The 16,717-nt window shown below is 37.6% G+C and overlaps 1 protein-coding gene and 1 long non-coding RNA gene across 6 annotated transcripts in view; one reads left to right on the forward strand and one right to left on the reverse strand.

Moving 5' to 3' along the window:
• Positions 1–16,717, reverse strand: part of CDKAL1 (CDK5 regulatory subunit associated protein 1 like 1) — a 378,983-nt gene that overhangs the window by 3,228 nt on the left and 359,038 nt on the right. The window contains exon 16 of one of the 5 annotated variants that reach the window (XM_064422804.1): positions 5,787–5,976. The exons of the other annotated variants lie outside the window; for them this stretch is intronic. Coding sequence (XP_064278874.1) covers positions 5,956–5,976 — 21 coding nt within the window. The 3' untranslated portion in view covers positions 5,787–5,955. Of the gene's footprint in view, positions 1–5,786; positions 5,977–16,717 lie in introns of those variants that run through there. 5 annotated transcript variants of the gene reach the window in all.
• Positions 364–6,937, forward strand: LOC135302434 (uncharacterized). Its single transcript, XR_010364048.1, has 3 exons — positions 364–445; positions 6,294–6,358; positions 6,728–6,937. It is a non-coding gene; the product is annotated as an uncharacterized LOC135302434 (long non-coding RNA).

The raw sequence follows: 16,717 nt of genomic DNA on the forward strand, positions 1-16,717 counted from the left end.
AAGGGTTACTGATCAAGTGAGCTATGAAATGAGGATGACTTCTCACACATAAGCACCTAGAAGAATGTCAACTGGGTAAACAGAGGAAAGAAACAGGTAAGCACACTGGGGTGTAATTCTCCACAGTGAGAGTAACAGCACAGCTCCAGAACTTCAGTCTATATTGTGCAGAACTTTGTTAACTTAATCAAAAACTAATGTTAAGTTATTAATTACAATCAATTTCTAAGGTGTCTGAAATTTTAGCACTTGACCACAGCTATTTCGTCCTCCCAATAAAGTTGATTAACCTTTGCCTGAACATTAAACTGGAAAATGTACAGAATTAAGGATTTTTTACAAATGAGTCAAAATTCTTCTGCAATTTTTTCTTTCTAGACATTTATAAAGCATTTCTTTTCTTTGTAGGTCTTACAAATCTCTAATGTAAGGTGCTTAATTTAAGGTAATGATCTGTTTTTATATGTATTGTTGGTACATTAACACTAAGGCTAAAATAATTTAATGGAATGGATAAGACTGTAAAAATATCAGTACAACTAAAGTCTTATTTCTTCTGATATTTATTTTTCACTGAATTATGACTTAAAATTTGGCTGACTACAATCAGCCTATTGACTCCTAATTAAATATTTCTACACTGCATGATAAAATCATAGCTATTTACTCATACAGGACTGGATGCTATCCCTTGGCACACTGATAAAAAGGGCCAGTACCCTTCTCAATTCTCTTCAATGCTCCTCTTCATGCTTAGCTTCAGTTCCTACCTACATGTCTCAGGAAGATTAGGGAAAGCAGCAAAACGCCCCAAACACAAATTGTAAGTTGTAAAATGTTTTGAGATACTTCTTTTAAGTTTTCTCCTTCACTAACAGTTAAGCACATCAGTGTTTCATGCATTCAATCATGTTTCTGTAACATAGTTTACAGTAGTGGTTTCACTGGTATTTCGTTTATGTTATACAGTTTTTCTGTTTTCCAACATAAAACCAAAGAGTTTCATCTTGCTGGTATAATTTTGATCATGCCTATACTGCTTTTTTTTGTTACCATACTGTTTTCTTACACCTCCGCTGCAACTGCATATGCATTAGGTAGTGCTGCATACTGCTGGTAGGACAGAATGGCACAAGACATTCTAGCAAGGTTTACAAAGTTCCAGTGGTTGTGAACTCTGCTGGTGAATTGTCCCAGTAGCATTTCATCTAAGTCAGCCAGTACAGCTGTGAAATCTGGTTTTCCTTACTTCATCATATTTCAAATAAATGAGATGGTCATACTGATACAGTTAATCAATTTTTAAAATTATTTTAAAAATTATTTTTGGTAGAAAATCTGCAAACCGAAGTGACCCTTTTCTTAAAGACATTACAGCTTACCACTTAAACATGTGCTGTGTTTCTGTTTAATAATGTACACCTCTTCAGGTGATCCTGCCAACTATTCCTTCCCAAGGAAAGTAAAGTGTGTATTCATCTGATTCATGTTTTCTAAGCACTGTTCTCTAGTTTAGCCCAAATTTCTGTCTGACACATGAGTAATACCACAGAGTTCCATGAAAATTTCCCTCATTATCATCACAGAATGTGCATCTGTAAAAAAAAAAAAAAAAAGGTACATCTGGCTCCCTGCGACTGAAAGGCTTCTGTAGAAAATAACAGTCTTTTTGTCCCCATCCTGAGATTCATACAGAGCCTTTAAACCCAGGATAATCGCTCAGAGACACCTGCAGGTGGATGCCTCTTCCTCAGTCTGTTGTGCTGCTCAGTGAGACATGGCAAAACTCCCCAGTGAGAAGAGGAGCTCTGCTAAAGGGACCATGTCACTGCCCCCTCTCCCTCCTGAGGAAGGGCTGAGTGGCCCTTGCCACAGTCTGGACAACAGTGATGGGCCTGTCAAGAATATAAGCAGTTCTTCCAGGCACACAAGTATCCTATAAACAGCTGTGTTAGTGAAAAACATTCTATATATGACTCTGCCCATTTGGTGTAAAAAACCTTGGTGGAGGTAAAAAACATTTACACTGTCCACTTACCATGCTCTCACTTAATAGGATTCATTTTGACCAGTCCTTATTTGTATCTCTGTCTCTAGATACAATATTCACAGTGCATTAGCTTTCCAAAGAAATCTTGAAGTAATTTCTGTAATATTCTGGCCTGAGATAGCTGTGATATTTACCACATACAATCACTATCAGAGTGCAACAGTTCCTTAAGCTGAGCTCAGAAATCACACTTTTCTAGCTCCAAGAGTTAGAAAGATTACCATAATGATTCATTTCAGTGGAATTTAGAGCAAAATTCAAAGCCTCTTTTAACAAAAAAATGCTGGGAGGAAGCCCTAAGGTAAAGAAGTTTCAAAAATAAGTGTTTGTACTAGTTTCAGTCTTGATAGGCCACAAACTCTTTGGTAGACTTGTTTAGCACTGCTCTCACTAAATAGGACCACAATGAAGGAAAAGGCACTCTAAGATTTAAAATTATATACTATTAATCAAAATGAAGGAAGGAAGGGAAATTACCGAACTGAAATGCACAGACAGAGACTTTGAGCTAAGCATCTTGTATTTCCATGGAGGCAGCCTTTCATCTTGTTTTGGCAGTCACAAAGTAAACACAAGACTTTGCTAATAAGGTATAATATAAATTATTAAAACTTCTAGTGTATGATCAAATGCATTTCAGATTATTTTTTGAATAATTCTGCCTTGACAACTGCCAGGAGTAATATATTTTGTGTACTCTTGCACAGACCCATTGATTGCTGTCTCTGAAACTCCAGTCCCAGAGCAAACCACCGTTCATGAAAGAAATATATAATCACATCAAAACCTAAGATTTGGCATCTGTCGATCACAGCCTAGCTTTTTGTAAGGTCTCACTTCATGTTAGTCAACAAAGACATAAGAGAAACTCTTTAGCTCTGAGCTGAGGTTTTAATAGATTCAAAACATTTCTTCCATGCAAATTTCTTTTATGGCTCAGGGGCACTGTTAGAGCTTGAAGTGTTAGCTAACTGCTGTGAAAAACTTCTTGACTGAGCATATCTCAAGATAAATTAGACTTCTGAATTTTTTAGCCCAACCAAGTACATCACACACTTGTACTACTGGCTTTAAAAACATGGACTTTTACATAATCATGCACAACAAGTCTGTGTGACAAATTTAAAGAAAACATGTTAAAATATGCATTACATCTCCTGCTGCACTATTTGAAACTCTGGGCTATTCCTCTTTAAAGGCATTTTTCAGATTTAAAAAAACAAACAGTTACTGAAGGTCACATAGATTACATATGCAAAAAATATGTAAATTAATATGTAAATTGAGCTTCATTGAATAGTTCTGGAAGACACATTTAGTTCTGTAGGTATTAAGAGAACTCCTTTGATTTATTACTTTAAAAATTCTACCAGCCTTCTGCAAATGTGGAATGCTGATCTTAAATTACAAAATAAATGGCACAGAAAATATTTTTTCCCTAATGGAATTAACACGGTAATTGCTACAAGAAGCATCTCTGCCATAATGTATTCTAATGAATGCCCACTATGATGCTGTTAAAAGAAAATGCTGTCTACAACCATGCTTGTGTCAGATGTTATCTGGTGTACACCATTCCTAGGAATTCGATGAATCCCTGCACACACAGAGTTTACTTACCTATTTTAAAAAATGAGAAACCTTGAGGAAAAAAAAATAAAGCAGCCAGGTCCTTTTGCAAAGGAATTTCACATTATTTCTTCTTGTTGGGCTTTGAAAACATCCCGTGATGGACACCACAACCTCTCTGTGCCTTTGTTCCCCTGCTGGAGCCCATTCATGGGAAAATGCTTCTCTTTATATCCATCTGAACCTCTCATTTCAACCTAGGCCCAGTCTCTCATGCCCCACATGTGCCAGTGGCAGGCACTTGGCTTGGTTCTTGTCAGGAACTCCTGTGCAGGCACTGGGAGGCCTCTGCTGGGGTCCCTGCCCCAGCCCTGAAGAAGCCTCAGCCTCTCCTTGCAGGCCAGCTGCTCCGGCCCCTGACCAACTCCATGATCCAAATCTGAACTCCTTACAGTTCCCAGCTCCTCATTTACGGCAGGATCACTGCAAATGACCCAGTCAAAGGGTCAGCAATGGTCCTAGAGGCTGGACCATGGTCAAACACAACTATACAGGTAATAACGGGAGGCTGTAGAGACTGATAGACCTTAAGCTCATCTGCATTAAATCTGACAGTTCCTTCCAGCTGTCATCCCTTATGGAGACAATCTTTACGTAGGGCCTTCCCTGACCTGCACAGCAAGTCAGCAGTCTGTGTTCTTTCCAGTAACACCTGCATGATCTGTCTGGTTCCTCTGATCAGCACAGAAAAATCCACTTTGCTCACTACTCAACTTTTACCTTGATTACTACTACAATAATTCCTCCTGTCCATTCTCTTTTCCTTCTACTTCTCATTTCTCTCTTGCATCATCTGACCATGCAGCCTCTCAAAAATACACAGGCAGAGATTGCACTAGGAACACAAATTTGTAATGTCATGTCATACTGACACACATCTGGAACTTCCTCCTGCTACATTAACATTAAATTCAAATTTTAATATTCCTATTTAAGAGTATAAAATGAATTAATTTTCTCTCTGTAAATTCCCACCATGACTGTATGGCTGCATTGGTGTTTTTCTTGGCAGACATCTCCCTGCTCTCTTCCATGTTCTTATCTAAGGGTAGGCCCTTGCATACCTACTTTTTTCCTCCCCCAGTCTTTCAGATTATTCCCTCAATCAGCCCTCAAAATTCAAAAAGCACTTAGATGCTAGACAGAAGGCTGAGCAACTGGGGCTTATTAAATAACTTCTTTTGTGATGTACACTTTGAGCAGGAATGAAACTACCAAAAAGCTCAACTAACAAACAAACAAAAACAAGAGAACCAATTGAGAAAACACAAGCCAAAAACCACCTCCAAAATGTTTAAAACACAGTCTTGTGCTGTTTTTCATTATGCCCACTTATTTTACCCTGTTTCTTTATATTTACCTATAAATGCTTCCAGCCAGGACTTGACTTTCTTTTTACATATTTGTATTTTGTGCTGCTATTAAACTTAGTGACTCAGTATCGTTCCACTACACAAACAATGCACCATCAAAATAACCTGTCATTCAAGGTCAGACACAACATGTTTAAAAAAACTATGTGATGCCTGGGTTCTGAGCTTTATTTTTTTGTAATGAGGTGTGTGGGGTGTCAATCACTATGACAGAATCAAAGGACATGACAGCCAGCATTCCAGCCAGCTCCTGCAACCACAGCAGAACTGAGAGATCTCCTAAATATAAAAAGTTTGCATTTCAAAAATCACCCAAGCAATGACTTGAAATGAAGAATGAACACAGCAGCACAATGTGGACAAATTCAGGATGGGGTTCTGTCACTATTTATCTCCCAGTGCACAGGACAGTTTTATGAAGGAGATGGCAGGTACTTGCTCTGGGCACTTAGCTGGTAATTAGCTGGCTAACAGACAAATCTGTTTCCTAGAGATCACTAGCACAGGCTTCATGGCTTTGAAAATACATTAGAGTGAATTACAGGATGTACATTAACTTGTAGTAACACTAGATATCATTTTTCGGTGTGCATACCATGGCCTGTCTTATTAGATACCATTCCATAGGATTCCAGCTTGCTCCTTCTTTAAAGGATCACTAAGATTATTTTTTTTTGGGGAGGATGTTTTTTAAAATAAGAATTTTAAGGTTTATACCTTAAAAAACAAATTACAAATTTTCCAGTTTATTTTATTGGATGATGAAAGACAACAAGTGAATGTTCAAAGTCTGCTCTACAAGTGAGAATATTAAATTAAATATGATATACTTTTTTACAGCACAAGGTTTGAGACACCATCACCTCTTTGCTTCCCTTTTACATCTTGAAACAACAGTGACAATTATGTGGAGGTCAATGGTACCTACAGGCAAAGACACAAAAGGTTTCCATCAGAAAGAGTATCCCAGTAAAATGAATAGCAAGATCTGAAAATGTATATTCATGACACAAGAAGCAACAATATAACTGAATGATATTCACATATCAACAGTGAAATGAGTAATACTGCTTTTACTCAAGAGACATTGTCTCTCAAAATCAGGAGAGATTTCAAAGATCTTTCACATACAGCAAAGTAGAATAAACTGATATATGTACATATTCTTGGCTAAAGCCTCCCCCTTAATCCTAGAATATGTCATAATCCTGAATTTATAGTGTTTTCATTTCTTCCTACAGAACCAAGTATTAAAATGGAATGTTCCACAGAGACTTATATAATACAACAACCTCAGAGACAAAAGGTACAGCCCTTCTTACTCTTCAATGTCGTGGGTAATAAACATGGTTTAAAAACAGCATTTTAAATACTTTGCAATGATACTAGGCTACAGAGTTTCAAATTTCATTCCAGTAGGTATCTGTGGGATCTATATGCCTCCCTCGTTTTACAGTGAGAGAAAAAAATAAAGAAGATTGATTGTTTCCAGTGCCACAATGCAAGTCAGCAATCAGGTCTCTACAATTCAGATTCCAGCTGCCAGCAGAAGCCAACATAGCCTGTAAAGATATTTTATGTCTGTCAAGTTTAAGTTTTAAAATAACTTTCTTAAAGCTAGGCAATGCCTTAATATACAGTCTCCTGACAATTTCTCTTACATTTATTTTCACAGACTTTTCTGCCTGGGATTAAGCACCTCCAGTTCCTGGGAGTGCAGATGCTCACCAAGCACAGCTGGAACCAGACCTTGGCAGAAAGAAGTATTTCAGGCAAGCCGAAAATTTTACAGTTAATACAGTGTGACGGATCTTGACCAACTTTGTGGGCTCAGTGATAATACAAAGGTTTTCTTTTCACATTGTGGTGGCCTCTTTTCTTTAAGTATCCTTAGCTGTTTTAGGGAGGTCTCCCACAGTACCAGTTAGCATACTTTTGAGCACCTGAGGGAGTGTCTGGAAATCTGTGTCTCCTTTTTAATTTCACACTCAGTCAAGTTCAGCTGCAGTTAATGGAGGGCTCTCTCATGGAAACATCAAACAATGGTTACTTTCTGTGATTAGCAAGCCTAACTGCTCTAACACAATCTCTCTATCCCCAGTCACCACAAATGATTCATCAGCCCTTCCCCACAAGAAAGATTACATGAGAAAAACCTTTCTTGGCTTGCAGTGTATTTTATGCTAGATAATCATGATAGCACCTTGGCACCCTGTCTAAGACATCAAAGAGCCTTAAGTATCCAATCTGCAGGCTGGAACAAATATCTACCCTCGGGAGAGACTTCGTATCATTCAGAGGGTGGTCTGACCAAACTTTTGCAGTTGTACAGGATTGGAGTGCCTGAGCAGGGACTTGCACCCTGTCATGCTCAAATACTGACCATTTGTATCCACTGGACCTCAGGCTTCTCCCATACGGGTGTTACACAGTGTGCTCTATCAGGTTGTATCTGATAATTCTGAGGATTAGGTCATGAGGAGAAATAGTTCTTCTGGAATTACCCATGAAGTAAAAATTACTAATTTCCTCTTTTTTTTGATATATCATCCCCTAGAGTTGTCTTAAATACTGAAAAGTCAACACCGCAGCTTGCTTGAATTCATGCAAATTTTAATAATTTTAAGTATCTATTTCCAAGCATCTTTAAAGTGGCCACCATCAAATGTGTTCTCCAGACTAACCTTCTAGCAGGCACTTTAAACATCTGCCTCACCTTCACTTGATGAAATGGGAAGACAAAAGGTACATTTCAGGAGAATAATGTAAACATAAACTTGTAACTGTTTCTTATCTTCTTAAGCAGTCAGAAATTTAGTTATGGGGAATACAGGAAAGCTTAGAAAGAAATAAGCAACTCCCTTGAAAGAGAGGTTTAAAAGGCATGTAACAACACTAACATTACATGACAAACAATGACAAGAAAAAATATATAACAGTAGCTTATTAAATTGGACACTAGGAAAAATTTTTTTTAGCCAAAAGGTTGTCAAGCACTGGAACAGGCTGCCCAGGCAAGTGGCTGAGTCACTGTCCCAGCAGGTATTTAGAAGATGCATGGATGTGGCACGTGGGGCCATGGTTTAGTGGTGAGCTTGGCAGTGCTGGGTTAGTGATTGGACTCGATGATCTGTAAAGCCTTTTCCAACCTAAAAGATTCTGATACTAAAGGAATAGTCTTAGCTCTGTGCACAAAAAAATTTGCACATGGACATGTGTGAAAATACTGCATAAGCACTTAATAAAATACTGAAACACAATACAGCTTTTATACAGAAATAAGGATTGTTAAACTTTCCTCTGTTTAGAAAAGGCTACTGGTCTGTGAGAACACAGCCCAAAATATTTTAATACAGCTTTCTCTCACGCTTTGCTGTTGCTTTTGTCTCTAGGTGAATGCAAGTATTGGCAGCAATTGACTCCTGGACAGCGGTATCCTCCACATCATTTCAATATCTCTGCCTGTCCTAGTACTTTTGAACCTACTCACTTCAACAATGGGAGGACACCAAGGGCTGTTAAAAAAACCCTTGCTCAAATCTAAATCACTGCTTCTGCTGAGGGGAAGGCGAGACCACAGCCTCAATAATCTGTTTTATGCCACCATGCTGCTGACCAACCTGTACTCCTGAAACTCCAAAATCACATGCAGTACTTACACAAACCAGGAGAAGAAGTTACAAAAAAGTGAGATAAACACAAATAAAACAGAGGATGACCTGAAAGTGGCAAACATATACCAGGTGTCTACAGGGGTGAGAAATACAAGCCCACAGGATGACAACTGTGGGGCTTAATGCAATCTTTAACAAATTGATGGGTTTGGATTTTAAGAAGTTTCATGTCTCCACACTAAAGATTAACAGCACTACAACAGTTTTCTTTTATCACACAAGATACTCCCCCAAGTATCATTTATTCCTTTCCATCTCTTAAGAGCTGCACATCTGGCTTTCCCCTGTGGTTCTGTGACAAAATCTGATTATGCTACAGAATCTTAAGCACTCCTCACCGAAAAAAATAATGAACTAACATTTCTTTGGACATGAGACACATGAGCTGAGAAAGGAAAAGAATTCCTGTCATTCTAAGCACTACTTCCATAATTTCAACAAATTAAAGTTCTTGTACTTTGAAAAAAATATCTGTGTCAGAAATGGATATTCACAGCTGTCCTTTTTGTATGATAATTATGTTATCTGCACTTATCAGAGATTTTGTATGTGAGAATTGCAAAATAGTTTCCATACGGATAAGATAAATCACAGTCACACTGAGTGGAATGACTTAACAATCACATGCGAAGTCATGTCAAAACAAGAATGAGAGTTTTAAAAAAAATCCTCTAGTCCTGATAACAGGACCCTTTCCTCAGGACCAGAAATCCATCTGGTCGATATTATGCATAGGTAGTTTTTGTAGCTATGTGATTTTTTTTGACAAAAAGAGCTTGAGTGTACTGCCTACACATTTTTGTTCCATCAAAAGTACTTTCACAAACATTTCCAAGCCACTCCAATCCAAAATGGAGCATTTGTTCAAATTCTGCCACAGTACAAATATATATATATATAGGTATGAAGAAGAATCTATCAATTTGAAAGCCAAGACATTTAGTGAATAATTTTTCTCACATAATAGTGTGTCAAGGACCTCCTGATTACACTGAGACTAAAGAAAAATAACAGTAATTTCCACGGGGCTTTTTCTTTTTGTTTTGCATATGACATCTGGCTCTCTAAGCCAGTCAGGTTTCATTCCTCTCACTATTTATCAATCATACATCCATCTCAGGTTGTAGTACTTGGGTGGTCAAACCTTTTTGAGAGGTCATGTGGGTCTACCAAGAGCCTAGACTGCCATGTCCTGCCAATCTCCTGGCCAGACAGAAATGTTTCATGTCATTAATAGCTACAAGCTCTCCTTCTCCACATGTCACATGTGCTCCCACATACATGACACTGACCTGACAGCCCCTGGAAAAGAGGGTATTGGATAACACCAAATGAGCCAGGTCAACTCTTTAGGTTGTTCCCATGCCAGAGGCTGGCCATTTCTGGATTAAAGACTATATGCTCACACACGTGTGGAGAAGGCTTCATTACAAGTCAAGTCTCACAAACAGTGTTTCTACCGGGAAGACCAGGTAAAAAGGCAATAAAAACCCCAACTGTCAAAAAGAAGATATTGATAGAACAGTAAAATTGACACCCATTTTCTGAATTAAGTTGAGCCAGAAACTTGGAATTAACTACTTTCTAATGGGCTGATGAGCTATCTACATCAAAAATGGTCTCCCTTTGGGTCCTTAATTATTCTGTGTGATTGGCATCACCAAGAACAACTAAAAATGTACATTTCTTCCAGAAAAATATTTATAAACATTTTTTACATGTATGCTTTTAATTTATAAATTATTTGTTAGACCTTTTCAACAATAAAGAATGAGAAAAATCCATATGATTCTTTCATACCATGGTGGCATTAATGAATGTGTAGAATAACTTTGGGTTTGACTTTATACCACTGTATCCTAATTAAAAATTACTTCATGACAGTGCTTGTTACCTTAGTGATTAAAAGCTGAAGCGCCACCTCATCATAATTCCAGTTTTTAATAATATGTAGAATGGAAAAAATATTTCATAAATAATGATTTTATAATTACACCAAATCTGAGTTGTGGTTGTGACTCAAGGAAAGGAAATGAAAGTAAATATGCTGGAATTTTAGCATCCCATGGGCTTCAGTTTCAAGCGCAGAAAAGCTGTGCTTGAAGCCCTCTGACTCTTTTGGAACCTCAAAACATGAACTGTTTCTGATGTCAACCTGCAAATCTACTGAATCAACTCCCTGTTAAAATGATGAACAAGCTTTGGAATATGTTGTGATGAAAAAGAAAGGTTTAACACCTAAAGACCCTGCAAACAGATGTAGCACCAATTTTACCTCAGTGGGAACATGTATGGGATTTGGGTTATCTACACTAACCCTACCACACCACCACCATAACCTTTCATGCTAACCTGACTAGATCTTTCAGTCCAGAATTCCTTCATCCCACTGCTCCATCAGTCCATAACAATATTTGTAATTTCTGGCTAGAATGCCTGGCACTATAATAAATCAGTAGGAGATCTTTTTTGCATTTTTAAGAAGGGTTCCAAGGTCTGAACTAATAAATTGTAGGTGGGAAAACCCTACAAGTAATTTAAATACACAATGGGAAGTAGTCAGAGAAAGGTTATCAAAGATCGGTGTACTGTGCACTAACCACAAGTAAAGCTGTCTTTAACAAAGCACTTAAATAACCAGTAATTTTTGTGTTTCTTTTACTTAATAGTCTTTGATAAAGCCCACAGGAACAGCTTGCTTTGGAACTTATTAAAAATAAGAACTGATCCTAAAGCTCAATTTAGGAGTCAGGTCCCGTAAAAACTCACAGGCCCTGAGCCAAGTTCCTTAGAGAGAGAACTCAATTTTTTACAGTGATTATTACCCCTGTAGTTTAAGAAGACTCCATGAAAAATATCTTAGTGGGAGAAATTGTATTAGGAGGGCAAGGGTTTATTTCTATTGTTGTTTGGTCCAGTAAAACTGCAACAACACACTAAAGGCATGATAAAGGATCTGGAGGCAATGTTAAACTTGATATGGAGTACAGCCTGCACAAACACAAAGTTACTGTAAGTGACCTTTGAACAAACAGCAGTTTTTAAGCTTACTTAGATGCTATAACATTCTGTGGACTGTCTTTGAGCACACAATAATTCTAATGTGTTTAACAGTCATAGTAAGTTCTTTGGATATTCTAGGGTAGCTAGGAACATATCCTCAGTGGACTAAATTTAAGGCTGTGAAGTTCATATCCAATTCACTGAAGTATGGTATTTGAATATTTAAGATGCCTTTTCTCCAACGCAGCCATCAAATAGAACTTATTACTCAACTGCAATTTCATTTCAATCTAAGCCAGCCCCTGCAAATGTGCCTTTGAATTTTTATATGCAGGAATCTTCCCCAAATATAATTTAATAGTGTCAAAACCACACAAAATTTGTTTCTTTCTCTTACTGAAAAGCCTTTTCCTCTTTTTCTTATGCTTTCTCCTTATCTTACTACCATTGACACCACAAAATTAAAAACAAAAATCTCCAATCTCTAATAAATCTCTTATATTAAAAGCACAAACATAAATCACTATGTCCAAGTATTACAAAAGTCTGACTGGAAGATTATGATTAAAAATGTATCTGGGTATCCTACTATAACTCACAATTAATCCTAATATTGCAGAGCAGCTCAATGCCTTTTCAATAGATTTGTCAGAATAAAAGAAAAAAGTTACTAGCAAAATGTATGTATACCTTAGCAATTCTCATTATTATAAAGGGAATAAGCAAGAACACAAAGGATGATTATTAGACTATTAGAAACCCATTAATCTACTCAGAATCTAATAAAGATTTTGAACATATAATAATATTAAAGGCTACAGAACACGACAGTTTACCTTTAAGATGGTTTGGTAATCTTTTTGAAATGAGCTACACTTTTAAAACAGCTTTTAGTTAAAAAATAGCTTAATCTCATGACTGTAATTTTTATTGCCCTTCAAAACTATCTCAAAAGTAATGAATCATCTCACTTCAATGGTTTTGGCAACAAATACATTTCTAAGAGATGGATGTTCAACATTCCAGAACTTTGTACATGTAAATTCAAACCTCCTACTGACCTTCATTTGGTGATGGGGAAAGTTGTATCATGAGCTACATGTGCCTTTTTTTTGTGCTGTCCCTTTCAAGTATTGATGTAGAAAGATATTTTAATTACAGCTTCAATAAAGGAGGAACAGATAGAAATAACATCCACTCAAGACATAAATATCTGATACCTCTGACTGTGTATTCCCACAGGGAAAGGAGAGATAGGGAAGGAATGGAGAGAGAAATACTGCCTAAGTGTGCTTTTTGGTGATCTAAGGAGTACCAATAAAAAGAAAAGGGATGACTAAGTACTGCAAACAGAGATAAATTGCACACATGGACTGAATATCCTCCACCTATCTTTGCTGGAGAGGTATAAAATTCAAACCTATGATGATTTTTGTGGACTGGATGTACATGACTTCCAAAACAACAGAAAAAACTGAGAAAAGTTGTGGCTGCTATACTTTTCTCCTGAATTAAAACTTACTGAACATTGGTATATTAAACAATAAAGGATTACCAGAACCAAATGCTATTTTATTTTTCCCCAAGAGTCTGTTTGTTAGAGATCTAATGGAAAAGAAAAAATATTTTAAAAGAATCTCTTAAATATTACAGGGAGAATCAAGTAGTTAAAATTACCATGGCTACACATTTCCCTATGCCAACAGAGAGCAGAACCTACTCACTGATCTTGCAGTACAGCATCAGCAGGTTGAGTACTAGAAATAATACACAAAAATGGCAGAACTATTCTAGCACTTAAGAGTTTTACTTCTGGAGGCAGAAGAGATAGAACATTTCTGTTTAACCTTTGCTTATTCTCCAGAAAATGACTTAGAGTTGAATCCTCCCTGCCATTACTATTTCCATTTATTGCATGAACTGCACAGGATTAACATAATTATGTATTTTAAGTGATTAAACAGTGACAATCAGCAAAATAACACTGTCTGTTGAGGAAATGAAAAGTACATAAATTAAAGTTCAAATTTTTTCACCTGAAATGGACTGTGGTGAGCATTTGTTTGAAAACGGTCTATGTAATATGTATTGTTTCAGCTGAGCTTTGATGACTGAAGTTGAAATTCAACCCTGCCAGAGGAATGGGCAGAAAGACAACATGCCCATTAAATTAAAGACACCAGGATAAAACTACTAGGTGAAGGTCTTATGCTGGCTCTTTGGCTTGCTGTCTTAAATCAGCTCTGTGTATTTTAGCCCTTTAAGCAGGGCAGAGAAACGTGTTGGATCAACACACTTGCACTGCCTTCTGTTCCAGTTTGGGAGACATCAAATGGCTAAATTAAAATATTCATTGAATTATAGCACGTAAGGCTGGAAACAAAGAAGTCACCCCATGACCCAAGGGGGCTGACTTACATCTCAAGTGTTTGTCACAGACATTGGCTAAGTATGATCCTAAAAATCAGCATTGATTAATATTCCCCAACTACTACATACAATTTGAGCAAGTGCTTATCTAAACCAAGCAAGAAAAATTTACTCTGCCTGTAAGAAAGACTCAATTGTAAGTTTCAAACTTTGAGCCAAGAAATGGGCTTCCAAGCAGAAGAAAAATTCAAGTCAAATCAATTCCCCAAATAAAAAAAGCCAACACAGCATGCAGATAATGTGTAGATCATGAAAATTAGTATCTAAGAAATAGCACACAAGACTTTTCAGGAAAAAATGAGACTTTCAAAGGTCCTTTTATAAAACATCCATAGGTGGCATTGAGCTCTGCTCTTCAAAAGGAAATATAGCTCTTATTACACTAACTTTATAGTGACCTTCATGAAAGAACTGAAGAAAAATTAAGAAAAAAAGATTAATTAAGAAGGATTTTACACCATCTTTTATGACCTCTATTTACAACCAGCAGGGAATACATGGAACACATTAAATAAAACAGATTAATACAAGTAAAAGTACTAAGTATTTGTACACTTAGCCCTACAATCAGTTCCTTCAGAGAATCATTGAATCGTAGAATGGTTTGTGTTGGAAGGGACGTTAAAGATCATCTGTTTCCAATTCCCCTGCCATGGGCAGGGACACCTTCCACTACACCAGGTGCTCAAAGCTCCATCCGACTTGACCTTGAACACCTCTAGAGTTGGGACATCCACAGCTTCTCTGGGCAACCTGTTCCAGTGCCTCATTCCTGCACAGTACAGAATTATTTTTTTTAATATGTAATCTAAACCTACTCTCTTTCAATTTGAATGCATTCCCCCTTGTCGGGTCACTACCTGCTCATGTAAAAAGTCCCTCCATCTTTGTTGCAGATTCCCTTCAGATACTGAAAGGCCACAATTAGGTTAACCCAAAGTTCCCTCCTTTCCAGGCTGAACAAACCAAATTTTCCTTGTTCTTCCTTGTAGGAGAGGTGCTCCATCCCTCTGATCATCTTGGTAGCTTCCTCTGCACTTGCTCCAACAGGTCCATGTTCTTCCTGGGCTGAGGACCCCAGAGCTGGATGCAGCAGTGCAGGTGTGGTCTCACCAGAAGAGAGGGACATGATTCCCTCCCTGTCCCTGCTGGCCACTCTGCTTTTGATGCAGCCCAGGATAAAATTGGCATTCTGGGCTGCGAGTGCAGATTGCCAGGTCATGTCCAGCCTCTCACCCACCAGCATTCCCAAGTCCTTCTTGGCAGGATTGCTCTCCATCTGTTCATTCCTCAGCCTGCGTTCATACCAGGGATTGCCCTGCAGCACCTTGCATTTGGTCCTATTAAACATCATGAGATTCCCATGGGCCCAGTCCTTGAGCTTGGCATTGCATCCTTCAGGTCTGATAACTGCACCACTCAGCTTGGTGTCACAAAAAAGGTATCAGACAGGGGGAGAGAGTTCAACTGAGCTAACAAAGGTACGTTCCTAAGAATGCAAGAGCACCATGTAGTGCATCGTATTTTCATAAAGAATTACTTGAAAATGATTTTACATAGAAAATGTTCCCCTTTTTTTGTCAGTATGTATCTCTTTAACAGAAATTTCCCTACATTTCTCATATTACTCTTTTTTGGACTTTGCGATACAAAGATCTCTTTGCAAAGTAGCTTTCTGAGAGAGGTAAAAGGTATATTCTATTTTAGTTTTTCTTTCTTCTTTGGAAATTCCGATCTTTCATTAGCATTTCTCATACTTTCTACAGTTTCTGAAATTTTATGAAAGATTCCTCAACTTACACCTCTATGCCATTTTTTGATCTAAGATTTGCTTCCTCATTCTCTTTTTGCCCTAAATCTCTAATCTCTAGTTCCTCTTCAGAAACAAAATTTTCCACCACTTTGAAACTCCAGCACATGTAAAAACTATGCTTATTAATTAACACACATCTTCCACATTTCCTTCCAAGTCCTTGAAGGAAGTTTCCAATAGAGAGATCTTAATTCTGACATGATTTCTTTCATTTCTGTTCCAGCAGAAGACATTTTCTTCCCCCTTCTCCATTTTATTTTGCCTACAAGTGAAGCACCCTTTCTACCTGAGATCAGAGAGTTTCCTTTAAGCTATGCTTTGTTGAATTTTCTTTCTGGCAGGCTATAAAGAAATGTTTGATATATGCATCTTTCCTGTTTCTTAACATCATAAAAAAAGGCTGGGTGATGTTTTTGCTCATGTAACTAGAAAATATTTGTGGCTAACTGTAAGACCAGCAACATAAATCTTCTTCATTAGTATCCTGAAGCACAATGCCACAATAACCAACTGCAGCTAAAATGCAGGGAGGACAGGAGAGAAAACAGGAACAAGCAGAATGACCAAATAATTGGCTGCTAACTGAAAATCAGTGGCTCACTCCTCATTTCCTCCAAAGAGCCCAATGACTTGAACAGCTATTAACTTAACAGGCCAGCTGTGGGTATTTCCAAGGCCTGGGAGCACAGAGATGTGCACCAAGATCCCAGTCTCACAAAAGGAGACATTGGAAATGGTGGCTCCC

Source organism: Passer domesticus, chromosome 1, assembly GCF_036417665.1.
Source record: "Passer domesticus isolate bPasDom1 chromosome 1, bPasDom1.hap1, whole genome shotgun sequence".
NCBI lineage: Eukaryota > Metazoa > Chordata > Aves > Passeriformes > Passeridae > Passer > Passer domesticus.